We start from the raw sequence: 27,914 nt of genomic DNA, 5'->3' as shown, positions 1-27,914 counted from the left end.
TATAATTGAAAGTTCATGATGTAAACCAAATAAAAGAAGTTTTATAGCACATGAAAATGTTATAGGGTGACTGGGGTATAGAAATATGGTCACTTGGTCTTCTCCCGACCGGCAGTAAAACGCTTGCCGAAGTGGGGCGTCCGTTTGGCTGTGCGGGATGTATCAAATTCGCAGTCACGTCCGGTCAGAAGGGGGACGTTAAAACCGATGCCTCGTGTAAAGAGAGTGCCACGCTCTTTGCACGTTAAGAACCCTTGCAACAACTCTTTGAGGGGTCCGTAGGTGGCCTGTTGCAAGGCAAAATTTCTGTCCCTATCCAATATACCCTCATTTTCCAGTGGCAGTCCAAATTTCCCCGACCATCATCCCAGATGGCCTCTATTGTATCAACCTACCTATTGTATTTATTGTGAACTTGTTCTCGTTCTGAAAATGCATGAAATATTTGCCACTGGACGTTAAGCAACCAACAATCAATCAATCAATATAGTGATTTGTTCCAATGATAAATCGTTAAAAATGAAATTTGTTTTTATTTCCCAGAACACCTTTTACAATAGTGCAGTTATGACAAATCTAGAAATATGTAAGGCATTTTCTTCATTTTGGACTCATATTTGACCCAAATAAGGGCCTTATTGTCCTTTCGTTTTTTAATGAAGTTTTTACACATGTAGTTTCCTAGAAAAATGAGACGAAAATTTAATACAGGGTCATTACATGTGTAAATATATTAAAATAAAACAGGGAGTTGATGAGCAATGAATGTGAAAATACATTCACAGTGTAGAGCTTTTTTACTAGAAGCTTGAAAAAAAATTCCTACATGGCAATTCTGTTATAGAATATATATAAGTATTTGTAAACAAAAATTAAATGAGCCGAGAAAGCAACTTTCAGGAAGGTCTGATTTCTAGTTCCTGCGAAAAGTGAGATGAACATTTCATAAGATGACATGGGAAAACAGTATACCACTCCTTTGGAGCCGAGGTATAAAAGTACATCTTGGTAATAACCAAACTGTAATGACTAAGACACCTTAGCAAAACATCATAAATAAAACATAATGCCTCAAGTCAATGCCCTTTATTAAATAAAACAACAAATATTTCTAAACTAGATAACTAAACCCCTATAATATGTTAAAACCTTCCAAGGATTAGGTATGAACTAATGAATCAGGCAGAAGATATGATGAATGAATTGCATGGTGAATGGTGTTGTCTGTCCACTCTGTTATCTATCAGAGTCTTTGAATGTCATTCCAGCTTTGAGAATGTTTTCTATTCTGCCCTGAAGTAGACATCGTCGTATAAATTTAAGTGTTTCTGTGTAAAGTTCTGAGTCTCTATCCCAAGGTTTACATATGTTCAGATGACTGGTTTTCATAGCATGGAATTCTCCAATACCAGGATCTACAAAAAATGTTCAGAGAATAATCTAATAGATAACAGAACAGAAGTTTTCTTAGTTCTCATATAAAACAAAGATTCCCACTGATAAGAATTAATTTTGACAATATTTAGACATTAAAATACTCCTCAGATGAAGACATCTTTATGGTTAATTTCAATTAATTTTTGTTGTGATCATAACATCTAACTTTATTGCCATTTTGTTAATATAAATAACTAGACGCTTTAAAGAGCCTGTGTCACTCACCTTGGTCTATGTGAATATTAAACAAAGGAAGCAGATGGATTCATGACAAAATTGTGCTTTGGTGATGGTGATGTGTTTGTACATCTTACTTTACTAAACAGCCTTGCTGCTTACAATTATCTCTATCTGTAATGAACTTGGCCCAGTAGTTTTAGTGGAAAATGTTAATAAAAATTTACAAATTTTATGAAATTTTTAAAAAATTGACTATAAAGGACAATAACTCCTTAGGAGGTCAATTGACCATTTCGGTCATGTTGACTTATTTGTAAATCTTATTTTGCTGAACATTATTGCTGTTTACAGTTTATCTCTATATATAATAATATTCAAGATAATAACCAAAAACAGCAAAATTTCCTTAAAATTACCAATTCAGGGGCAGCAACCTAACAACAGGTTGTCCGATTCATCTGAAAATTTCAGGGCAGATAGATTTTGACCTGATAAGCAATTTTACTCATGTCAGATTTGCTCTAAATGCTATGGTTTTTGAGTTATAAGCCAAAAACTGCATTTTACCCCTATGTTCTATTTTTAGCCATTGCGGCCACCTTGGTTGGTTGGCCGAGTCACCGCACACATTTTTACAACTAGATACCCCAAAGATGATTGTGGCCAAGTTTGGATTAATTTGGCCCAGTAGTTTCAGAGGAGAAGATTTTTTTAAAAGATAATTAAGATTTACGAAAAATGGTTAAAAATTGACTGTAAAGGGCAATAACTCCATAAGGGGTCAACTGACCATTCCGGTCACGCTGACTTATTTGTAAATCTTACTTTGCTGAACATTATTGCTGCTTACAGTTTATCTCTATCTATAATAATATTCAAGATAATTACCAAAAACAGCAAAATTTCCTTAGAATTACCAATTCAGGGGCAGCAACCTAACAACGGGTTGTCCGATTCATCTGAAAATTACCGACAGATAAATCTTGACCTGATAAACAGTTTTACTTTGGTCAGATTTGCTAAACATTATTGCTGTTTACAGTTTATCTTTATCTATAATAATATTCAAGATAATAACCAAAAACAGCAAAATGTCCTTAAATTTACCAATTCAGGGGCAGCAACCCAACAACGGGTTGTCTGATTAATCTGACAATTTCAGGGCAGATAGATCTTGACCTGATAAACAATTTTACACCTGTCTGATTTGCTCCAAATGCTTTGGTTTTTGAGTTATAAGCCAAAAACTGCATTTTACCCTTATGTTCTATTTTTAGCCATGGCGGCCATCTTGGTTGGTTTGCCGGGTCACCAGACACATTTTTAAAACTAGATACCCCAATGATGATTGTGGCCAAGTTTGGTTAAATTTGGCCTAGTAGTTTCAGAGGAGAATATTTTTGTAAAAATTAACGACGACGGACGACGACGGTGACGACGGACGCAAAGTGATGAGAAAGGCTCACTTGGCCCTGTGGGCCAGGTGAGCTAAAAATGATATAGCGTTATTGCATGAATATTGTCCCGAGTAGAATTTTATATTGCACGAGCTTGCGAGTGCAATATATGTTCTAAGAGGGACAATATTCCCCAATATCCATGCAATAACCCTTTTATTGTATAGCAATATAATATTTTAAAGTAAAAATTGGTTTAAACTAAAGATTTTGTCGTTAATGACATCATGAAATTTGAAGATGTATTGCACTAGTGCAATATTGGAATTTATTGCACGATAACTATTTGGTTACTTTCTGTGGAAAATATAATATTGCTATGCAATAATATGTGATACCTATGCAAATATATATATTTCCAAAAATATAAAGTTTAAAGAAAATTTATCACAATCAAATTTAGCAGACATGCCAAACTAGTAAAAAAGTTGCCTAAAATTTAACTTTGTTAGTCCTAAAACTCTTGGATGACATATTGAAAAATGTTCAAAATCGAAAAGTTGCTAATTTTTTATGTATAAAAAAAATATGTAAAATGATCAAAGAAACCAGGCTTATAATTTTGTATGCCAGACACAAATTTCCTCAACAAAAGACTCATTGGTGATGCTTGAATCAAAGAAAGCGAAAGGCAAAATAAAATACAATTTGAAAGAGTCATTGAGGACAGATCATTATAAATTCAAGGTTTTGCAAATGTATTCTATTTCTGGGGTAGAAACTCCATAGTATTTCGAAAATTCTAAATAGACAAACAGGGATACCATATTATGTGTGGTCTATGACAGGTGTATATATAAATGATCTTCTTACCACTAGATTCTGGTGGTACTATGAGCATTTTCAGTTTTGGTGTCCTCATTTGTGTTTTCTCTAATTCTCCAAAACTTAGGCAGGGAATTCCATGTTCCATAACAAGCTGTTGGAAATCTTTATGCAATCTTCTTAACATTGGTGAATCTGTATAAATGCAAGGGTATAATTATGAAGAGTTCCTATAAAATTTCAAATAAATGAAATAATCATTGAGTTGTTCCACTTTGTACATAATTTTAACTGATAGTATTTGATATTTTTTTATTAAAATATGTATTAATATGCATCATTTATATTCAAAATGTAAAACATTTTTGTTAAAGTCTTGGAAATTATCTGATTTTTGTGCAATTAAGGGAATCAAACAAATATGCAATGTCAAATCAAATCCAGCATTTTAATATTTGTATTATTTACATAATACACACATTTACATGAAAGTATAAAAGAGCACCAACTTTTAAGTTATCTCAAATATTTAAGTCTTTATTTGGATTATATGCATTCAAAATATTTGTATATCTGCCTTTCTAAACTTTTGGACATAAGCATACCTGAATAAGTTTTTCCAGAAGAAGACAAAAACCAGATATTGATTTAAAAAGTTGACAAAAACATGAACAGGTATGTTTTTATAAATCAAACACTGGGAATAGCAAAAATATATATTTTACATCGAGTATAGTAAAAATCTAAGCTTTAAAATGAGCTGCTTCAATATAATGATATAATCTAATCACTAATTTAATACCTCTACCCATTTCTTTGACTTCCACAGTAGGTGCTACAATAAGACTGGCCTGATTAGACAGGTGTGCCAAACTGGAGCCCTATGAGGAGTACTGTAGAACAACACACCCACTGTATTATTCACTATATTGTCAAGGCCTGGAGTATCATCAGCAATGGACAGAATCTGTTTGATAAGTAAGCCTGAAAAAGAAAATTTAATATATATTCAAATATTTATTGTCACATAAACTCTAAACAATAAGTTTGTGACACATAATATATAGTATATACTATTTCTTTCTTTCTTTCTTTCTTTCTTTCTTTCTTTTTAATAAACATTGCATGGAATTATTGGTTCAAATTCATAGGTTATGATGCATAAGCATTTTCTTTCATTTTTATGCCCCACCTACGATAGTAGAGGGGCATTATGTTTTCTGGTCTGTGTGTCCATTCGTTCGTTCGTTCGTTCTTTCGTCTGTCCTTCCGTCCATTCGTCCTGCATCAGGTTAAAGTTTTTGGTCAAGGTAGTTTTTGATGAAGTTGAAGTCCAATCAACTTGAAACTTAGTATACATGTTCCCTGTGATATGATCTTTCTAATTTAAATGCCAAATTAGAGTTTTTACCCCAATTTCACGGTCCACTAAACACAGAAAATGATAGTGCGAGTGGGGCATCCGTGTACTATGAACACATTCTTGTTTTAATGTATATTGCCTATAAGGTCATCCACAATATTCAACTGTTTTTCTTAAGTACACAAACAATTAATATATATACACTTTTTTCCCACAAAGTAAGAATCAACCCATTTCAATAGAATAAAACTTCACTTTGAAAAAAATATATTCTAGAACGTAAAAGTGTACATTAAATATTTTGTTCATTTAACCCTCCCACTGCTTTGGAAATTAGTGGCAATAACGGATGACCTCTTATGCATTTATAAAGTTATGAATGACTTGATAAAATTACTTGCTATTTACAAAGAAAATTCTAGATCCATCAGTAGCATCTCCAGTGCTTACCTCCCATGGAATGGCCAACCCATATAATAGGTCTTTAGCCTATGTCTGCCTTTTCTAACTTCTGTAATATGCTTACCTCCCATGGAATGGCCAACCCATATAATAGGTCGGGAGCCTATATCAGCCTTCTTTAACTTCTGTAATATGCTTGATGCTCTCACAGTTAGAGACCTCCTAAAAGAACAATATACAATTTGGTCTCACAAAGGTCTCGAATTTCTGCTGTTGGTCCCCCAAGGGTGAACTGGGTCTCATTGGGGTCTAAGCGTGACGCAGGATTGTCGTGACATATGAAAGTCAAATAATTGTTCTGTGAAAAACACGAAATTGAAGTCTAGTGGGATACTGGAAATTATAAAAAAAATGAGAATTGCTTACGTATAGAGTGTAAGTGGGATATGTGAATCTGACAAAACAATAAGCGGGATATGCGATTGGAACCTCCTGATGAGACCCCCAGTGAACATTTCAGGTTTTAGTTTCCAATGAAATTGAAATTTTGATATAGTTTGAGATGATATATACTAAAATCGATAAAACATTGGAAAGTATTCTTGGTATTTATAGATCCTAGTATTGTATTAAACTTTTTTGTAGTTTGTTCTTATGTTGAACTGTTCCATAACTGTCCCAGGTTAGGGGAAGGTTGGGATCCCGCTGACATACTTAACCCTGCCACATTCTGTATGTATGTGCCTGTCCCAAATTGGAAGCCTATAATTCAGTGGTTGTCGTTTGTTTATTGTTACATATTTGTTTTTCATTCATTTTTTGTACATAAACTATGCCGTTAGTTTTCTTGTTTGAATTGTTTTACATTGTCATTTCGGGGACTTTTATAGCTGACTATGTTGTATGGGCTTTGCTCATTGTTGAAAGCCGTACGATGACCTATAGTTGTTAATTTCTGTGTCATTTGGTCTCTTGTGGAGAGTTGTCTCATTGGCAATCATACCACATCTTCTTTTTTATATTTTCTCAACCTTCAAAGCTGTCAACCCTCCTCCACAAAATATAGGAAAGAAAAAATCAATGTGATGCATGAACTTTTTAGTAATGGTTCTTAGTGTTAACCTTTTTTTTTTTAATTATGAAATAAAAGTGTAAAAATAAAAATCAATTATTAAGAGAACCTAATGTGAGCAAATTGATTGATTGATTGAATGGTGATTGTTTATGCTGCATCAGCACTAAAAGGCTATATTGCGATAAGAGATATTTTCTTTATTTTAAAAAACAGACAAAAATCTTAGCAACCATACTTCTCTGTTTCAAAAGGGCAGTTAGCATTCCAGGTACTGAGATCTGTATCATATTCCACAGATAGGATACGTATATTACCACAGTCTTTTGCCAACCAATCCTGAAAGTAGTCAAATATACACTTACACATAATAATTTTTTGAATATGGGAAGGATATTTAGTATGAATATGTCTGACACACATAAAAAGAAGATACATGCTGAATAACAACTGCACTATTCTCTTCTTGTATTACAGTCTCTTTACGTATACTTGGAGTTGTGTGGTTCAGAAAAAGAAATATCAAAATTATGATGTAAGTAAGAAAAGATGTCAGTTCACAAACAATATTATTTTTAGTGCACATACAAAATTAAACAAGCAGTTTTTTCCTTGTCAACCAATACAGTGCCAATTCAATTAGCAATCCTTTTTTTTTTTTTTTTTTAACTTTATCATTTAATCTATGAACAAAATAATGTGGAATAAATACAATATTTTGTTTCACCTATCTCTTTCCAGTATTCTAAATAGTAAAAGTATCTAATTATGTAAGTTTTAATACCTTGGGCCAGCAAAATGTATAGGTTCCCTTTTTAACACTTTCTGTACCATCTGAAGATTTATCTGCCCCTGGTCCTTTACGATCTTGTTGTCTCCAGGTCTTAAATGGTCCTCCTAGCAAGCCATGTACAAAAACAATATCTGCATTTATAGATTCCCTGAAGAAGAAAAAAAAAGACACTATACAATATGTTTTTCTATTAAATACTGTAAATTCAGAAATTATTGTGTGCATTTATTTTTGTGATTTTTAAAAAAAATGGGCAAAATGCAAAATTCATTATTGTAATTTTAGGAAAAACTGCCTACAGAAATATATATATCAGATACTAAAATGCTAGTTCTTACTATTGAGATACACAGACAGATGCATTATTTGCATTAATAAAAACCTCATAATAATTCCTGAATTTAAAGTAATTTTTAATTTTAATAGAATTGACATGTATTTCATTATTATGATTTCTATTACGTTATATTTGAAATCTCCATTTTCTATTATATCACTTCTTGAGGAACTAAATACATACATATTTCAATTATAAGTCACTGTATTAGTACTACTAATATATGTCTTTGGCACAATTACAGGTGGAGTTCTATAGTCATATATAAGTCCAATACTTATAAATATGTATCAAGGTGCACATAGAAACTTCTTAGTACAACACAATCTGCATAGTACATTATTTACAGTATATTTTTTTAAGTGTATACCTGGGTTTGTTTTTTGGTAGAGATATTTGTAATATTTTGTGAGCTTTATTAAATATTGTATTGCACAGAAATATATAGCAAACAAACCAAGAATTGTTTTATGACTCGCCTCTTATTAGGCCATGTATAAAGATCAGAAGTGTTTTTAATTTTTACCAATTTACGAGGGAGAATTTAAATTGTATGAATACATTCTTTTATTTCTAACATTCAGTGCAGGATTGTCTCCCTTGTTACAAATTAATGTCAATGTGCTGCTCAAAAATATTTTGTCGTGCCAATTTTTCTAAATATGAAGGACAATTTCGATATTCAGATCCTAAGTATATAATTTTTTGTGTTTGTTTCCATTATTCATGTATAGAAAATATTATGTTGCTAAATGTCTTTTGTAAATACTCTCTGCTAATGATTTCAACTTTTTTTTGTAAGGCCTGAAAGATGAAAAGTGGGGTGAAAGATACCAGAGGGACTTGCATTCATAATTTGCAGTCTGATTTATTTGAAAGCTCATTCAATGAGCTCTTACTTACTAAGACAAAACTTTTGTGATAACATATACAGATTGTAATACCTCAGGTCTATGATAAATAACTGTAAAAGAATACCTTTAAAATTTAACCTTATATAGAGGTAACATCTTTAAGAAAACATGAACACACAATTATGCATAAACTTTAATAGACTTTGTGTACTACTACCTTGATCTATATTCAAAACATCATCTAGTTGTTCGATATTGGAAGGCTTTTAATTTTAAATAATGGATGAACACATGGAAGGACAAACAGACGGACTACAGTACACCATTATTCAGATAAAGGTGTATAAAATTCTATAACAAGTAAAGTTGCAACTCACTTTTGCAAAATTGATAATGTTCTGTATCAGTCAAAGATAACTTCATGTAAGAGTAAGTACTTAGAATACAAAGACAAGAGTGCACACGCTGAAATGTCTCGCCTTCTATACTAATCATTGATATTATGTTGATAGTCCTAAGTATAAAGCTAAGCTTTAATACAACTGTCACATAAACTTAACATTAACCAAGATAACTAAACAAAGACCAATGAACCTAGAAAATGAGGTCAAGGTCAGATGAACCATGCCAGGCAGACATGTACAGCTAACAATGCTTCTATACAACATATATAGTTGACCTATTACTTATAGTTTAAGAAAAATAGACCAAAACACAGAAACTTAACACTGTGTAATGAACCGTGAAAATGAGGTCACGGTCAAATAAAACCTGCGCGACTGACATAAAGATCATAAAATATTTCCATACACCAAATATAGATGACCTACGGCATATAGTATTAGATAAAAAGACCAAAACTCAAAAACTTAACTTTGACCACTGAACCATGAAAATGAGGTCAAGGTCACATGACATCTGCCCGCTAGATAGGTACACCTTACAATCATTCCATACAACAAATATAGTAGACCTATTGCATATAGTATGAGAAAAACAGACCAAAACACAAAAATTTAACTATAACCACTGAACCATGAAAATGAGGTCAAGGTCAAATGACACCTGCCAGTTGGACATGTACACCTTACAGTCCTTCCATACACCGAATATACTAGCCCTATTGCTTGTAGTATCTGAGATATGGACTTGACCACCAAAACTTAACCTTGTTCACTGATCCATGAAATGAGGTTGAGGTCAAGTGAAAACTGTCTGACAGACATGAGGACCTTTCAAGGTACGCACATATCAAATATAGTTATCCTATTACTTATAATAAGAGAGAATTCAACATTACAAAAAATCTTAACTTTTTTTTCAAGTGGTCACTGAACCATGAAAATGAGGTCAAGGACATTGGACATGTGACTGACGGAAACTTCGTAACATGAGGTATCTATATACAAAGAATGAAGCATCCAGGTCTTCCACCTTCTAAAATATAAAGCTTTTAAGAAGTTAGCTAACACCGCCGCCGCCGCCGGATCACTATCCCTATGTCGAGCTTTCTGCAACAAAAGTTGCAGGCTCGACAAAAATACTCAGGGCCATAAGTTTGGGAAAAGTTGTAAATTTTTAACGCAGCATAGTAGACTAAAATAATGGCAAGTAAAATAGCTTGAAGAAAATCAACTTCATAAGCTTTTATTTTACATTTTTTAACATGTTAACAAAAATGTGTCCAAAGTACACGGATGCCCCACTCACACTATCCTTTTCCATGTTCCATGGACCGTGTAATTGGGAAATAATCTAATTGGTATTAAAATTAGAAAGATTATACTATAGGGAACATATGTACTAAGTTTCAAGTTGATTGGACTTCAATTTTATCAAAAATTACCTTGACCAAAAACTTTAACCTGAAACTCCCACTTTCATTTTCTATGTTTAGTGGACCGTGAAATTGGGGTCAAAAGTCTAATTTGGCTTCAAAATTAAAAAGATTATATCATAAGCAACAAGTTTACTAAGTTTCAAGTTGATTGGACATCAGCTTCACCAAAAACTACCTTGACCAAAAACTTTAACCTGAAACTCCCACTTTCATTTTCTATGTTGAGTGGACCGTGAAATTGGGGTCAAAAGTCTTATTTGGCTTTAAAATTAGAAAGATCATATCATAAGCAACAAGTCTACTAAGTTTCAAGTTGATTGGACTTCAGCTTTATCAAAAACTACCTTGACCAAAAACTTTAACCTGAACGGACGGACGAACGGAGCCACAGACCAGAAAACATAATGCCCCTCTACTATCGTAGGTGGGGCATAAAAATCTACTCACCCTGAAAACTCAATAAAATCAACGAAGCATAAATTTTAGTCAAGGCAATACCCCATTTGTCATCAAACATTTATTCTTTGCAAATAAATTAACTTACTGGATACCCAATTAACTTCCAGGTATAAAGTAAGTTTTACCTAATTTCCTTTCCTTGCATCAATGTTAGTCCAAATAATTATGACGTCTTGAAAGGCTATGATTTTTTTTTCTTTGACACCTTACATCGAAATGCGTCAAAGCAAAAATTTAAAATAGCCCTCAAAGGCTTCATAATTATTTGGTCTAGCATCAATGTATGCCATTAACTATGTATAAAATGGTGAGTGACTAAAACTTTTTCCTTTACTTTGGAAAATTAAACTTACTTTTCCCTATATATTGGGTGAATGAGGTAGACTCCATCTTCATAAGTGCAAGAAACAAAATCTGTGTCTAGATTAGCTAATGTTCTGGCTGCATGTAGAGACAAAGTTAAGTCAGACGATGATATCCATCTCGATAGAACTGTTACCCATCCTGTATTAGAAAAAAAAAAAGGGTTTTTAATAATTAGTATGAATACTGTTTATATGAAGCACCCAGCACCTAAATGATAACTGAGATTGTGATTAAAGCCACTTTGAAATATATTTTGTGAAAGTTCTAACAAGTAGCATCCTGAATGAAACTATAGCAAAGGTCCTTATCAATATTCTGCCATATTCCAAGACTGCAGGAAAGTGTATGAAAAATCTTTTACATTTGAAAACAAGAATGTGTCTAAAGTACACACTCGCACTATCATTTTCCATGTTCCATGAACTTTGAAATTGGGTAAATATCTAATTTGGCATTAAGATTATACTATAGGGAACATGTGTACTAAGTTTCAAGTTGATTGGACTTCATTTTCATCAAAAACTACCTTGACCAAAAACTTTAACCTGAAGCAGGACGAACGAACGGACGGACGAACGAACGGACGAACAAACGGAGCCACAGACCAGAAAACTAAATTTCCCTCTACTATCGTAGGTGGGGCATAAAAAATATACTGCAAGACTGAAAAGGAAAGTCATATTTTTTTTTAATATTCTACAGTTGTATTATCATGATTATGTTATAAGGATTTGACAATTTTTGCATACAAGGCTTTATATTTGTGGTATTTTTTTTAATTAGTTATACTTCTGGTTTATCCATAACCAAAACCAATAAAAACATCTGCAGTATGTATACTTAATAAAATTCCATGTACCTGCTCTAACAATTTCTTCATGGAAACATTGATGAACAGAAAGGTTTCCAAGAGTTTTGGCAATCTGTCTTCGTATAACAATACTTTTATGTCTTTTGGTGTACGTCTGCTGTAGCAAATGTACACCTCCCATCTTTATTATGTTTTGACAACATCTAAAATCCTAAAAGTTAAAGAACAAAATAATAATGCCAAGTGTCCTATAAGAAAGTTTTAGACATGACTGTTATAAACAGTGATTTTTAAATTTTTTTGGTCTAACTTTTCTGATTTTGCAGGTTCAAGAATACCACAAATTTATGTTGATAGAAGTCAGGATTATTTTACTTTCATATTATCGGAATTTCTGTATAAAATATATATAGCTACTATTTGTAATGTAGAATAGTAGATTAAAGCATATTATTTTTTTTCAGAATCTGAAGTAATATGGTTAATTTTATTGTTTTCGTATCAAAAGTAATGAAAAATATAATATTGTTTTACAAGTCTTACTGCAGAATGACTGGCTAAAGCCTGTAAACAAACAATCTCTACTCTTTCTTCTGGAACAGAACTGACTGACTTGGCAAATTCCAAACCTGTTCCGCCAAAACTGAATAAACTGTCCTGAAACAAAAATCAGTTAGTCTTATAATAGTTGCACAGTGAACACAAATTGAAACATTGTAAACAGATTGTTATTTATAATAGGTTTAATAACAAGTGAGGATTGGATATTGCTTGATATCAACTCAATATGTTTTGCCAAGTTAATCATTACTATTTAAATGTAATAAGAGTTGATATGTTTTTAGCCTTATGTCCTGTTCCAGCGTCAAACATAAACATAAGACATTTTAAAACTTTTTGTAGCTTCAGAATGTAATAAAACTTAACAAGAAGAAGATTTTCAGGTGAAAAGTGTGAGTGTTTTATATATTATTAAAGAAATCACATACGTCCTTTTCCAAGGACGAAATGTTTGTTTTCATAACCTTTGAAAGTCATCAATGACCTGACAAATAGCCAATAGAAAAGTCGCACCATTGTCCCAATGATGCTGGATAAGCTATTAATCAAATTATCACATTTTTGGTACCACTTTTTTTGTATCAGTGCAGTGTGATATGAAAAATATCTCTTCATGAAAGAAATAGACAACAGACGACAATAATGAGAGAAAGGATCTAAATGCATTGCATTAAAATCTAACTCATATCTGCATGTCCTATTTAATTTCATTTGAATATGCAGAAATTTGCATATTTTTATATTTTTTTTCTTAGAACAAAAAAACAATGGCATTCCTAATTTATTGCAAATCAAGTTTTTGTTATTCGGAAAAAAACTGACAAAATGAATGATTGTTTTTAATACCACAGAGTAGACCTGAAACTCTGCCAGATACTAACAGTTTGATCTCTGTAGATTTAACAGTATTTAAAAACATCTAAAACCTAATTTTTGGTTTGTAAATACTTTTTTTAAATATGTTTAGAATTACCCTCTCGTCAGCATTATTGCCCAGCTGCAGTGCTTTTGTAGCAAAATGTTTGAGACATTTATCTAGATCTTCGTTCTGTAGTGAGGATATCAAAGTCCTATACTCGTCTTCTAACCAAACCTGTAAATGATATATAATAATACATGTACCCACTGTAGAGAAAAAAATGATAAATACACACAAAAAAGACAAATACATTGCATAACTTATATCCCATGCTGTAACAACCCTCAATAAACCAACACACTAAATTATTCATTTTACATTTTTTTTACATATATTTACGAATACAATTTGTAGTAATAGTTATCTCCCTTACAACAATGTATTACCTTCAATGATGTAAATATTTTATACTATGTTTATTGGTATAACATGTGCATCCCCCTCTCCCTCCTCCCTCCATATTTAATTCAGTACAAACCTTACTTGGTGGTGCTTTTGGCATTGGTAAGAAACATCTTGGATCCACGTCCTGAGATCTGGCTAGTCCAATCATTGTTCTAGTATCTAAAGCCTGGGCTATGTTTCTATACTGGTAGTCTGTTAAAGTAGTAATCGATGTTAAAAATCTAAACAAAAAACTAATACTTCACTCTCTTTCAGTATAACATCTAAAAATATTATATGCAACATGGGGAGTTAATGTTAACAGTTCACTACATGTATTACAACCATATGAGCAAATAACCTTAATTTCCTGTTAGAGTATTGTACTGCCAGGCAGCGTAGGACTGATTGTTATAAGTTTATTAACAGTACTACTGTCACTGTAGATTTGTAAACTATAATGATGTTCGAGAAATCCTAGAAAAAAAGTTTGTAGGCATATGTCCAAAATATTGCATATTATGATTTTATTCATATCAAACAATGTTTTAAGGGGGTTGAATCAAAACAGCATTCCTGTCAAAACTTTTTCAAATATTTTATACTTCAAAGGCAATCATAGAACTTATTTTCATTAAAATTTATGTATCATACATAACCTACTGTGTTTCATTTTTTTCAGTGGGTTTTTGTGGGTAATTGATTCCCAGAATCCCTGGTTTTGTCAAAATCTGCATATGAGCCTTCTGAATATTTGTACTTTTTATAACCTTCTTGGTTTACCTATACCCATGAAGTCCACAAAAATTAGTTCCCAAAGAATAAAGATTCCACAGTATTTTTTGTTGTTATGGAAAATGGGAGGTAACTCTGATACATAAATTGCATTGAACAAAAGTCAATTCTCCAATGACATTTATAACAGGCTTTACCAGCTCAGTTTACATGATTTTCTGTTCTATGTAGGTTCTGTAAATACAGGTTTTACTATATAACTATATAAATCCAATAGATTTACCTTCCCAATCATGGTGTTTTGAGAGCTGTTTTACACCAAGACATCTGAGGCCCTGATCTGATGATCTTGCCAATTTCAATAGAGATTTAGGATTGTCCTTCTTTGTATAAATCCATGGTAAATGTTTCACTTAAAAAAATAACAACGGTAATAATAAGAGTCTGTACTGAAGGATGTAAGTGTCAGAAATCCCTTATCCCCTAAAGTTGATTTACAGCCATTAGCTATTTCTCATTTATTTACTTCATAAGCAATTAGGTTCTGTTAAACCTAGTATAATCACACATTGCAGAAAATTTTACCATTTATTAATTCAGAAAAATGATAGCATTTTTATTTGCATTATCAAGTCTAGTTTTTTCCTATTTTTTGGGGTAAGTTTTCCTGAACTTCTGACTTTATATCATATACTGCAGTTCAGTACATTTGTTAATCTTTATAAGTTGTTTTCCTTTGCTCAATGACCAATAAATGACCAGTTTGTGGTGATTATTGATAATTTGTCAGATATTTGACAGTACAAAATGTATCATAAAATATATTTAAAACATAAGATCCTTAAACTAATTGTGGTCAAGTTAAAAAAAGTGCTTCCTATATGAACATACTGTCAGCAGGCACCAAGTGATTTAAAACCTCATTATGAATCTCCAGGCAAAATGAGCTAACAATTGACAGCTATGTTCTAGTTCTATACTATTCATGTACATCTACCACTATTTATACATTATCTGTTTTGTAATACTTTCATTACCTGACTTCTCTGAGATAAAGTCTTTAATTTTCCTCACACGTGATCTCTTCCTCGTGTCTGAAATAAATGAAATACCATACAATATTACTTTCATTATGAAATTTAAAAAAGACAAACTTATGTTCAGTGGTTGACCTTTGTTGATGTGGTTCACTAGTGTTTCTCGTTTTTTATATATAGATTAGACCATTGGTTTTCCTGTTTCTAGTAATTTTTGGAGCCCTTTATAGATTGCTGTTCAGTGTGAGCCAAGGCTCCATGCTGAAGACCGTACTTTGATCTATAATAGTTTACTTTTACAAATTGTGACTTGGATAGAGAGTTGTCTCATTAGCACTTAATTACACCACATATTCTTATATCTATTTACAATTTAGTTTTCAATTTTTTGTATTAAATCATGCTTTATAAAGAATGCTTTTTATAAATGACTGAACTGACTACAATTTGGTTTTTTGATGGAAAATGGTATATCTTCAAATCATTTTGATAATTTGTGCAAGCAAGATTCTGTCCTATTGGCAGTTACATGGCAATTGATCAGTGTTTATGAGTAATTAAGAACATAAAATGTGGTTTGTAGCACTTGGCTACTTAATTCTAGAAATTATTGGACCATGCTATTTTTATTGGTAGTTTTACACCTGTCATTAAACAGACTTACAGAAAAGTTCTTTTCTATCTTTACAATATTTAACTTGAGGTAAAAGTAATATTTTGCAGAAAACAAAAATGATAATGGTGCATCTGTTAAATAAAATTGAGAATGGAAATGGGGAATGTGTCAAAGAGACAACAACCTGACCAAATAAAAAAACAACAGCAGAGGGTCCATACATGTCAAGTGACATGATATTCGCGTGTAATACACGCTTTTTCAACGGTTTACACGCGAGGATTTTGTCACATGGCGTGTACACGCTTTTCGACACTTTACACGCAATTACACGCATTTTCGTTCTTTTCACTTTGTGGTCGTTAGTGATATCGCTATTCTCGGGTTTTTTCCTTATTCGGCGATAAATACCGAAAATTTCGAAGTAATTATTTGGCTGACATATTGTTTATTTTTCTATAAGGTAAGTAGTTTGTGATTAGTTTTAACGATTTTGTTACTTTCTTTCAAATTCACTTTATAGGGAAAATGTGCACAGAAAGAGGTCGCTTTTAGGCCTGTACCGTCGTCTAAAGCGCCAATTGTTAATTCAAAACGATGTGTACGTACCAAGATTCAGTGTTTATAAATTATATTTTGGAGTCAGTTTTAATGATCGAGTGACAAGTAACGTATTGTGCATTCTTTGTTGCAATGATCAAAAATAATACATGTGAGAGGAGAAATACAATGTAGCTATTTGAATAACCATTTAACATGTTTATTTAATCGAAATCAAATTTATAAAACATTTTTTCTTTTTAATTTCAGTTTCAAATATAGCCAACAGATTCTACAGATGGAAATAACACAGAGCTGTTGGATCAGCTCTCATATACCAGCTATCTTCTGATGAACTAACCAGTTTTGACCAGGCAATAGCAATGGCAGAGATAATGGATGACATTTTACAATGCAAAAAAAACAACATAATGACATTCTGTCAAATATCAATTCCTACTGTGGGAGAGCATTTTCAATTATAAAGAAATATTGACACTGAATTCTGATCAGAACTTGACTATGTTACATTTATATTGTACATTGTTGTATGCTGTTATCAAATAAATGTAACTAAACTTGAAACTGGCAGTTGTTTTGAATATGTGCCTAGTGGTGGTGCTTTAAAAACAACATAACAGACCACTGTCTAATACAATAAAAGTTCACAGTAGTATATATATTGTTTTTTGTATAGTAACAAATTTGTATGTGAAATTATGAACATTACCACATTCTTATAAAAAAGTCCGCATCTATGTCACACGTTTTCACACGCTTTTTGACATGTCATGTCATGTCATGACATGATTTTCCATTGTCAGAGGTTGACATGTATGAGAGGGTCACCAACAGGTCTTCAATGTAGCGAGAAATTCCCGCACCCGGAGGCGTCCTTCAGCTGGCCCCTAAACAAATATATACTAGTCCAGTGATAATGAACGCCATACTAATTTCCAAATTGTACACAAGAAACTAAAATTAAAATAATACAAGACTAACAAAGGCCAAAGGCTCCTGACTTGGGACAGGCGCAAAAATGCGGCGGGGTTAAACATGTTTGTGAGATCTCAACCCTCCCCCTATACCTCTAACCAATGTAGAAAAGTAAACGCATAACAATACGCACATTAAAATTCAGTTCAAGAGAAGTCCGAGTGTGATGTAAGAAGATGTAACCAAAGAAAATAAACAAAATGCATAGATTGTCCAATCATGTGACTGACAAATTTGAGCACATTACCTTGAAAAGATTCTTGTTTCTCAGGATCCAGGTAAATATATGTGGATTTATTCTTCTCTGTATCAAACACATCAGTGACTGTGGAAAACTGGTTTCCTAAATATCTAATCTCTAAATATACAACAGCTCCACTGAAAATGAGGCAATTCCAATAATAGGTCATTCCAAACTTATAAACTTATAATAGGTCATTTCAAACTTATAATTTTATCATATGTCCCCATTCATGAAACACGAGTTATCTCTAATTTATGAAAGACTTTGATTTTTTTTGTTGATTGTTTAGAGTGAGATTTAAAAAAAATTACAACTATAAACATGATAAATATAGATTCTTACATTGATACGAGTGGATTATCGGATTTATCCAATCAAGATAGTTAAATTATCAATTTTAAAGTCGGAGCCGAGGCTTGGACTTTAAAACTAATAATTTAACTATCTCGATTGGATAAATCTGATAATCCAAGAGTAACTATGTAAGAATCTGTTTCTCTAATGATTAAAAAATAAGTTTTCTTTTTTTGTTAATCGAAAATCCCCTTCGAGTGCCTTTCGCATTGCACGAAGTTGTCAATTTCATTAACACCTGTCATAGCATATTTTGATTCATCCAGTTAGCTAAAAAGGTCATGACCCTTAACATCATCCAATAATCTTTTGAGATCACCGGCAACCACACATTGATTAAATTTTTTATTCAATGGGTTCGGAAAGGGATAAATTTCCATAGAATTAGAGAAATATCTGTATAACGTTTTGATAATACCACACATAAGAGTATCCCTCATAGATCAAAATTTTAAAAGATGGAAAGCGCAAACCTACAACTTCATTCAGTGCAAAAGTGCAGTTATTATGTATAAAAATATTTACATGTATATGCATATGCATATGAACTTTGAGTAATGGATCAAACCATGAAGAATGCTTTTTATTTGTTTGTTTATTATTGATAGTACATGGATTATGCCACTCCACCCTGACCCTACCAATCTTGCCATAAATGTTTCATTATAATCCTGTTTAGCATAGAAGTGACAGTAGGACATAAACTTAATATCATCTTTTTAACTGCAGATTTGGGGGGGGGGGGGGGGGGGGGGTCTACCAGGAAACCAATGGCTCAGACAAGGGTATAAACTTACCAAATTGCCGAAACTGTGAATACACCAACAGAATCTATAAAAAGAAAAATATCTAGAGTAAATTTAAAACATCATACAAAAAAGAAGATGTGGTATAATTGCCAATGAGACAATTCTCCACAAGATACCAAAATGACACAGAAATTAACAACTATAGGTCACTCACTGTACAGCAATTTTAAAGCATATTATTGCATATAAATGGCAAATATATAATTGTAAAAATGTAATTTCCCGTATGCTATTGTGTTGTGTTGACAAGCAAGCATGTCGTTTCAACTATCCATTAAATCATCAACAAAAGCAACTTTGCTATTTGTAAATCATTAAATTTAATTCTAAAGGAAAAGAACAACTTTTAACATTATTTAATATTGGTTTAAAACTCACACTGTATTTTCCTTGTATGTTTTTTCCTGGTGTGATAAAGGTGTTTCCTAACAAAAATAGTATACCATCTAGGTCGACATAGCTTGTAAAGTAGACCACTGAACATAACAGAATAAACGTTTTATTACAGGTTTTTAGTGCTAGAATCCATCATATCAAAATAATCTGAAAGTAAAAAGATTATGTTATATAAAATGTATACATAGTATATTAAATAAAATTCTGATAAGGTTTTGGTTATTAAAAAAATATAAAATTCTGGAATTAAAGGCTTTGGATTTTGAAGAATTTTTACACCAAATCTTGCTAAGGGACTTAGCTATATAGGGCCCTCTTAGTTGTGAGTTATGCCCAGTTTGGACATTGACTCCGCAATAGTAGTTAAAGGTCTTAGACAACATACTCTAGGTTCATCAAACCCTTTCATTTGAAAAGTTTCTATACTTCAGTAAGGAATATGAGAAACAATAGTATGTATGTTGCAGACTACCTGGACCTATCTAGTTGTACTGAGCATAATAATTTGTCTAAAAGTGTAAGGACTGGTGAAAAGTACTGCCTCAAATTTTAGTTTTACTAGTATTCAATTTTCAGGACTTAACAACTTTTAAATCTCCATGTTAAGTGATGTTTTTAAAGGTTAGGCACTCAAACATCCATTGCAGGAACTTCTTAGGAAGAAAGATAAAAAAATTAGCAATATCCTTTAACTCTACTTTTCGCTACATAGATGATGTTCTTTCACTAAATAATTCAAAATTTGGTGACTATGTGGAACGCATCTATCCAATTGAGCTAGAGATAAAGGATACTACAGATACAGTTAAGTCAGCCTCATATCTTGACTTACATCTAGAAATTGACAATGAGGGTCGGTTGAAAACAAAACTTTACGACAAAAGAGATGATGATTTCAGCTTTCCAATTGTGAACTTTCAATTTCTAAGTAGCAACATTCCAGCAGCACCTGCATACGGGGTATATATCTCCCAACTGATACGATATTCCCGTGCTTGCATTTCTTATCATGATTTTCTTGATAGAGGGTTGCTGCTCACAAAGAAGCTATTAAACCAAGAGTTCCAAATGGTGAAGTTGATATCATCCCTTCGTAAATTTTACGGACGCCATCACGAGTTGGTTGACCGTTATGGAATAACCGTTTCACAAATGATATCAGATATGTTCCTTATGTCGTAACTACAATCCCCTTCCCTTTCATGAATGTGACCTACCGAATTAGACTATTTACCGGATTTGTAATCACATAAGCAACACGACGGGTGCCACATGTGGAGCAGGATCTGCCTTCCGGAGCACCTGAGATCACCCATAGTTTTTTGGTGGGGTTCGTGTTGTTTATTCTTTAGTTTTCTATGTTGTGTCGTGTGTGCTGCTGTTAGTTTGTCCTTTTCATTTTTAGCCATGGCCTTGTCAGTTTGTTTTAGATTTATGAGTTTGACTGTACCTTTGGTATCTTTCGTCCCTCTTTTACACAAGTTAAGATTAAATGACAATATGTAAGGGGACATAATAACAGGAAAAACATATAGTATGCAATATTAAAGATTTGTAAGGATTCCGCATAACCCAGTGTCTTGTCTACTTTTGCTGTTAGTCACGGACTCAACAAAAATGGGTAAACAATATAGATACTATCTTTAAAATTTAAGAAACTTCTGTCCAAGTTTGGTAAAAATCAAAACTTTAACTGCAGACTGTATGTAGTGTTAACTGTCGTTAAGTCCATTTATAAGTAATACACAGAAGAACAGGAAATAAATCTTTCAAAATTTCCTTCTAAATTACTAGCTTTTGATCATAAACAAGCTTCTGTTCAAGTTTGGTGCTATTATCCAGGATAGTTTAAGAATGTTACTTAAAATTTTAAAACTTAAACTACAGAGAGAAAGTAATGTTAACTGGCAGAAAACTTAAAGTCCATTTACAAGTAAAATATGGTTTTAAAATAGGATTTCTTTTTTTACAAAATTTACTTCTGGATATTATCTTATGAACATAAACAAGCTTCTGTCCAAGTTTGGTACAAATCATGGATAGTTTAAGAAAGTTATTAAAATTTCAAAAACTTTACAACAGATACATATGATTCTAATCAATTTGAGATTATGTCAAACATCTTGACATGGTGCCTGAATAAGAGGGTTAACAGGCCTATTTTTGCAGATTTAACTTGATTTCTCAACAACAACATTGATTATAGTATAAGGTTTTTAGGGGATATGCTTCAAGAACTTACTTATCATGCTTATGCAACAGTTCATTATATAGACAAAAATTAAACAATCATAGTAGCTATCTTAACATTATAATCAACAAGGCCTGAAAACTTCCTTTTAAATAATTTTTTTAACAAATAGGACTGTGTTGAAGATCGAAGCCTTGTTTAATTGCCAGTGAATTTTTAGTTTAAATTTATTAAAAAGATTACTTGACTGAATAGGTAAGACATATATATATTTTCAAAGTTTAAATCAAATTCACTTATGTCCCTATTGTGCACTCTTTTTAAACATATTTTCAATAGGTTGTCATATAATCTACCTATACAGTTTATTATTTACATTGTGTAAAACTGTCATTTAAATAGTTATCTACTACCTTTATCAGGAAAACTTAATATAATACCTTGAAAGAATATATAGAATTGTTGAGCTATCTGCACACGGAACATCGGGTATTTAAATATTATCTCAGTTTTAACACATAAGTTAAGTATTACCAACAGGACAAAGTAACATAGAATAATTTGGACAACAAAATGGCGTTTTCTCAATCGGTTAAAAAAAGTCAGATACCTATAAACTGTCATCTATGCGACACTGAGAAAAACAAGTGGAAATGCATTGACTGTGAACTTCTTATGTGTGATAAATGTAAAGAAGGGAGACATCTTAGAATTAAAAATGCACAGGATCATAGGGTCATAAGTATAAAAGACATTGGTTTACACAGCCGAGAATTGGATTTTACAAATATTAAATGTCCAGACCATGCTTCACAATCTTGCTGTCTTTTTTGCAAGATTTGTGACAGTCTCGTATGTCCGACATGTGTGTCCAAAGTTCATAAGAAACATGCAAATGACTTAATCGAGATCAGTGAAGCCTATCATATGGAAAAAGAAAGACTGAAAAATGGACAAAGTAAAATTCAATTGGAAGAAAAAAATGCAGTCACAAAAAAGGAACAATTGGTAAAGCGTAAGGATGCTGAAAAAGCAAAACACAGCAAAGTTATCCAAGATATTCTAAATCATGGAAATGTGTTGAAAAGTGCAATTGATAAAAACATTAAAGAATTAAAAGATGAAGTTGATGAAAACCTGAAAACTATTTTCAAATCAATTGACACAGACCTTAGTATTGTATCAAAATCAATTAAATATTCTAATGAGAAAAATACTGAAGTCGAGGATTTAATAAAATCCACAGATGTTGCAAACTTTTTTTCTGATGTCAAGAGATTGGAAAAATCCATGGAAGTACCAGTACTAAAAACACAATCATCATACAATTCCATTCCAAAGTTTGCTCCAGGGGAGATAACTCAATCTAATGTTGGAGTGTTACAAATTGAAGACAGTTCAGAGGAATTAAGTTTTTCATTTGATATCATTCAAGAGTATCAGACAGAACTTAATGGAATATCAGATATTATTCCTTGTGTTGACAATTCAGTTTGGATTAATTCAAATTTGGATAGTTGTCTAATAAATGCATTACCTTCAGACAAAAAACTCAATGTGGTATCTACCTTTAACATGAGGGTCCATGGTATGGCGAAAACTAAATCTAACAATTTCCTGCTATCTGTTCAGGGAAAATGCAGACTACAACAACTCAATATCACCACTGGTAATATAACTGACACCGTATATAATGTGAGCCCTTTAGTGTCTACATGCATCTACATTACCAGTGGTAATAAAGTTATAGTAGGAGGTAATGATGATGAACTAGGAAGAGCTGTGTTTGTAATGAATGAGAAGGGAGACCATGAGACTGTGTATGAACATGATAAACATAATCAACCTATATTTACCTATCCACTGAGTATAACCAGTACCAGTAATGGGAATATACATGTGGTAGATCGTGTTCCTGGTACAGAAGGTCGAGTGGTTGTTTTGACAACAGATAGTGATGTTATCAACTCATATAAAGGCCATCCTGAAATTAATAAGGTTAAAACATTTAAACCCAACAGAATAGTGACAACACCAAGAGATAATGTCATAATGACTGATGTAGATACTTGTGTTATACACATTCTAGATAGTAAAGGAAACCTTGCGTCATGGTACAACACTAAAGACATAGGAATACTATATCCATACTGCCTTGCATTCACTTCATCAGGACCACTCTACATAGGATGTGCATGTGGTAAATCATCAAAACGTACAGCCAAGGAAGCAAAGATTTATGAAGTGACTTGTTCAGGATTTTAACAAAAACATGCCATCACATAATTGTTATAAACTTCTTAACACTTGATATGTGGTTAACATTGTATAATCAAAATCAATATTATTGTATGAACAATTTGTAATTACAATTTCATATTGCCTTTCTTTTTCATGAAAAGACTAACATGGTGTAACAGTATTATAGCCAGGGATGGGGTCGATTACTTTAAAATGTAATGGATTAAATTACAATTACTTTGCTTATAAAAAATGTAATCGATTACATTACAATTACACCTTATTTTCAATGTAATCGATTACCCCATGCCTGACTATAGCATATATATGTCAAACAATGGTTGTTTTGTTAAACTTAGTAATATTTTCACAGCAGTAACAATATTCAGTTGTTTTTTTTTCAAGTCCAGTAAGTGGCCTTGTGTACAGGTTTAAATTTCTATGAAAAGCCACATTCTTCCTTTAAGGGAAATTTTTGTGCAATACATTTATATAACATTTTGCAAAACTAAATCAATTCTTCAATGTACATGTATAGTCAGTGTTCATTTTATTTTTGATCTGAGCTCTGTTCAAATTATCAAAATTTAGAAAAAAAGAAAAAGAAAAAGAAATTCATACTTTGAAAGTCATTCATTCTATAGGAAACTTTTTTTAGTGCCACAGCTTTCTTGTCTTTTGTGCCACCATGCATTTGCCTGACTGACTGAGGTCCATTATGGGTCTGTTGTGAGAAAAAATCTCATATGTCAGAAATGCAATTTTTTGGTAGGAAAATCAAGATTTCTTTTACCGGTACACATTTATCATGTTTTATCAATATCAAGTATTTGTGCTTGCAGTTGATGTGGCAAACAATAAATTAAAGCAAATAAACATTAAAAAAAAATCAACTTCAAAGGAAATTTGAATATATCATAATTAGAAAATAGTAAAATCCACTCAAAAAAGATTACTGAAAAATTGTTCTTTATCTTGGACAAAAACGGAAGCTCTTCTTATTGGTAAAAATACCATTCTCCACATGCAGCACTTACTGTTTGAAAATATCCAACATACTTTTTTTAATAATTTGAAAGAAGGTTTGCCAAATTGAAATTAAAACAAGTAAACTAGCAGGGTCAACCTAAAATGTATGCTCTGTGAGCAACATATTGATAGATGGATAGATGCATGGCTATTTAATGTCCAATGGAAAGTTAAATTCATATTCAGGATTTGAACACACTAATGCAATAGGAATATGAACCCTGTTCTTTACAAGACCGACACACTGATTCAGATTCATTGATCCATGATGCAAAACATAACCATTAAAAAGTCATAGTAATCTAGTTACTCTTTACTTGGTTTTGAACTGGGTTTCAGTAACAGTGATTTCTCATAGATTAACATTTGTGGTTTGTGTCGTTTGTCTGATTATCTTTTTGTTTCTTGATTTTTTGTGCTTGTGTTGATCTGATTTAAACCCTTTTCAAATTGATTTTAACAGTTTGTTCTTATGGTCCGAGACCACAATTGTCATCCCTTGATTTTCGTTGTCCACGAATATAGTCCCTAGTGTTGACAGCGGGTTACTTGCCAATATTTTTTATATCCCTTCCAAATGTATTTCTCCATGTTTTATGCCTCAAATGGCAAGTAAGGGGGGGGGGGGGGGGGGGGGTATGAAATTACACTGTAAAAAAATTTGGGTCCAGAATTTTAAAGGAAAGTTGTGATTTGGTCCAGTTGAAAAAGGTTCTATAATTTTGATATAATTTGTCCCAAAAGTAGTACAACACACTGTAAAAATTTCATTGAGAAAGCGCAGGTGGGATTTTTTTAAATTTTCATTTATGTTCTAAAAGAAATGCACTACAAAATAATTGTGGTCTCGGACCTTATGATCTGCTTTTACATCACTGTGCAAGGCAAAGAAAGGGTTGATCAGTTGCAAACATGTGTAACCCTGCCACATTCTGTATGTTTTTGTCCCAAGTCAGGATCCTGAAATTCAGTGGCTGTTGTTTTTTTTTATTGATTTATCATATATCAAGTCACTTTTATTGTCTTACATTTGTCATCACACCAAGGCATTTTATATGTAGCTTATAGTATTAGGAAAACAGACCAAAACACAAATACATAATATGTAACATTGACCAGTGAACTGTGAAAATGTGGTCAAGGTCAAATGAAACCTGCAAAACTGATGTGTACAACCTAACAACATTCCATACACCAAATATTGTGGACCTACATGTACTGCTTACAGTATTTGAGAAATGAACTACCATTATCACATACATTTAGTTTAACCTTGATCATTGATCCATTAAATGAGGTCAAGGTCAGGTGAACCATGACTGATGAACATGAAAACTTTACAAGGAACCTATATATCAAACATGGTTATCATATCACTCATAATGAGTGAAACATTCACATGACAAAAAAGTAGGGATTTTTAAGCAGTCACTGATCAAGGAAAATCAGGTCAAGTACATGTACAATGGACATATGGCAGAGGGAAACTAATCTTAACATAAGTCATACATCTACAAACTATATAGTCACTTACCCTCTGAAATATAAAGCTTTTCTCGTTTTTTATATAAATTAGACCGTTGGTTTTCCCGTTTGAATGGTTTAACACTAGTAATTTTGGGGCCCTTTACAGCTTTTTGTTCGGTGTGAGCCAAGGCTCTGTGTTGAAGGCCATACATTGACCTATAATGGTTTACTTTTATAAATTGTTATTTGGATGGAGAGTTGTCTCATTGGCACTCACACAACATCTTCCTATTATCTATTTATCATGTTTATACATATTTATATATTGTATGCTGCCACTGCAACCGCAGCCAGATGGTAATACCACCAATGAATGAATTTATCAATTTGTCTCACAATCACATTCTGTGACTTTTGTCACATTATCTCTCAATCATAAAAATTTGTGCCAAGACAGTAACTAAATGTTAACTGCAAAAAAGTCATAAAAAGTTGCCCTACAGATGATTTTCTTTTTCTTTAAACTGATTTCTGGCCAGTCAATAAAATATTTTGTGTTACATGATGCAGTCTAGACTAACATGACTAAGAATATTTTATTATTTATCTCAAGAAATTATCAATTCTATTCCACTTAAACTAGTTTAATTCCTTAAATGTATCCCACAGACTTTTTAATCACCAAAATATGATCCAAAGATCAAAAAGACCAAGATGTGGCGGAGACTTAATGTCAGTAATGACATCTGTTCTAGGTTTTGTTAATCATAATAATAAATTTTATCTATCTTGCAACAAACACTATCTTCAACAATATATCAACAAATGGATTTTTACACCCTATCATTCGTTTCAATTAATGGCATGGGGAAGTAAATGGAAGCCTGATTAATTATAATGGAATTTGAATCTTTAGATTGCAAAATTCTTCAATATAGGACTTCAATATATCAAACAGGTGAAAATCTATTGAAGGTCACACATTTTTATAGATAATTTTCACCAATCCAGTTTGCTGTGTTCAGCAGTGTGTACCAGGGGAAAGGGGTAATTATTTCTTTAGACAAGCGTCCGAAAATCATGAATCACTGTACATGTAAACAGTTTAAAATATAATACAAAGATTTTTGTAAAATACATAGATATTCTAGACTTACCTTTAACCCCCCTTATGTACATAATGTATGTCTATGCTTATACCGTCAATAAATTGGGTTAAAACAGAAGTCTCTGGAAATTGACTAACTTTCTCCTTGATT

At 32.3% G+C, this 27,914-nt stretch overlaps 2 protein-coding genes across 2 annotated transcripts; one reads left to right on the top strand and one right to left on the bottom strand.

Moving 5' to 3' along the window:
* Positions 1 to 1,071: 1,071 nt before the first annotated feature.
* Positions 1,072 to 27,914, bottom strand: LOC139520058 (protein SERAC1-like). Its single transcript, XM_071312477.1, is given in 18 exon segments — positions 1,072 to 1,415; positions 3,888 to 4,034; positions 4,642 to 4,722; positions 4,725 to 4,823; positions 5,729 to 5,826; positions 6,915 to 7,015; positions 7,461 to 7,617; positions 11,313 to 11,463; positions 12,185 to 12,347; positions 12,680 to 12,793; positions 13,671 to 13,790; positions 14,095 to 14,213; positions 15,019 to 15,147; positions 15,773 to 15,829; positions 18,172 to 18,302; positions 19,320 to 19,353; positions 19,710 to 19,874; positions 27,813 to 27,914. Coding segments are annotated over 17 exon segments (1,986 nt in total). The 5' UTR covers positions 19,816 to 19,874; positions 27,813 to 27,914; the 3' UTR covers positions 1,072 to 1,236.
* Positions 22,360 to 24,341, top strand: LOC139520059 (uncharacterized). Its single transcript, XM_071312478.1, has one exon. It carries the CDS (start codon positions 22,492 to 22,494, stop codon positions 24,181 to 24,183), a length of 1,692 nt encoding a protein of 563 aa, XP_071168579.1. The 5' UTR covers positions 22,360 to 22,491; the 3' UTR covers positions 24,184 to 24,341.

This window comes from Mytilus edulis, chromosome 4 (assembly GCF_963676685.1).
Source record: "Mytilus edulis chromosome 4, xbMytEdul2.2, whole genome shotgun sequence".
Taxonomy (NCBI): Eukaryota; Metazoa; Mollusca; class Bivalvia; order Mytilida; family Mytilidae; genus Mytilus; species Mytilus edulis.
The sequence above is the reverse complement of the archived record's forward strand: the minus strand, read 5'-3'. Positions and strand labels throughout refer to the sequence as shown.

Coding starts and splice junctions, on each gene's coding strand:
- LOC139520059 (XM_071312478.1), top strand. CDS start 22,492: ATGGCGTTTTCTCAATCGGTTAAAAAAAGTCAGATACCTATAAACTGT.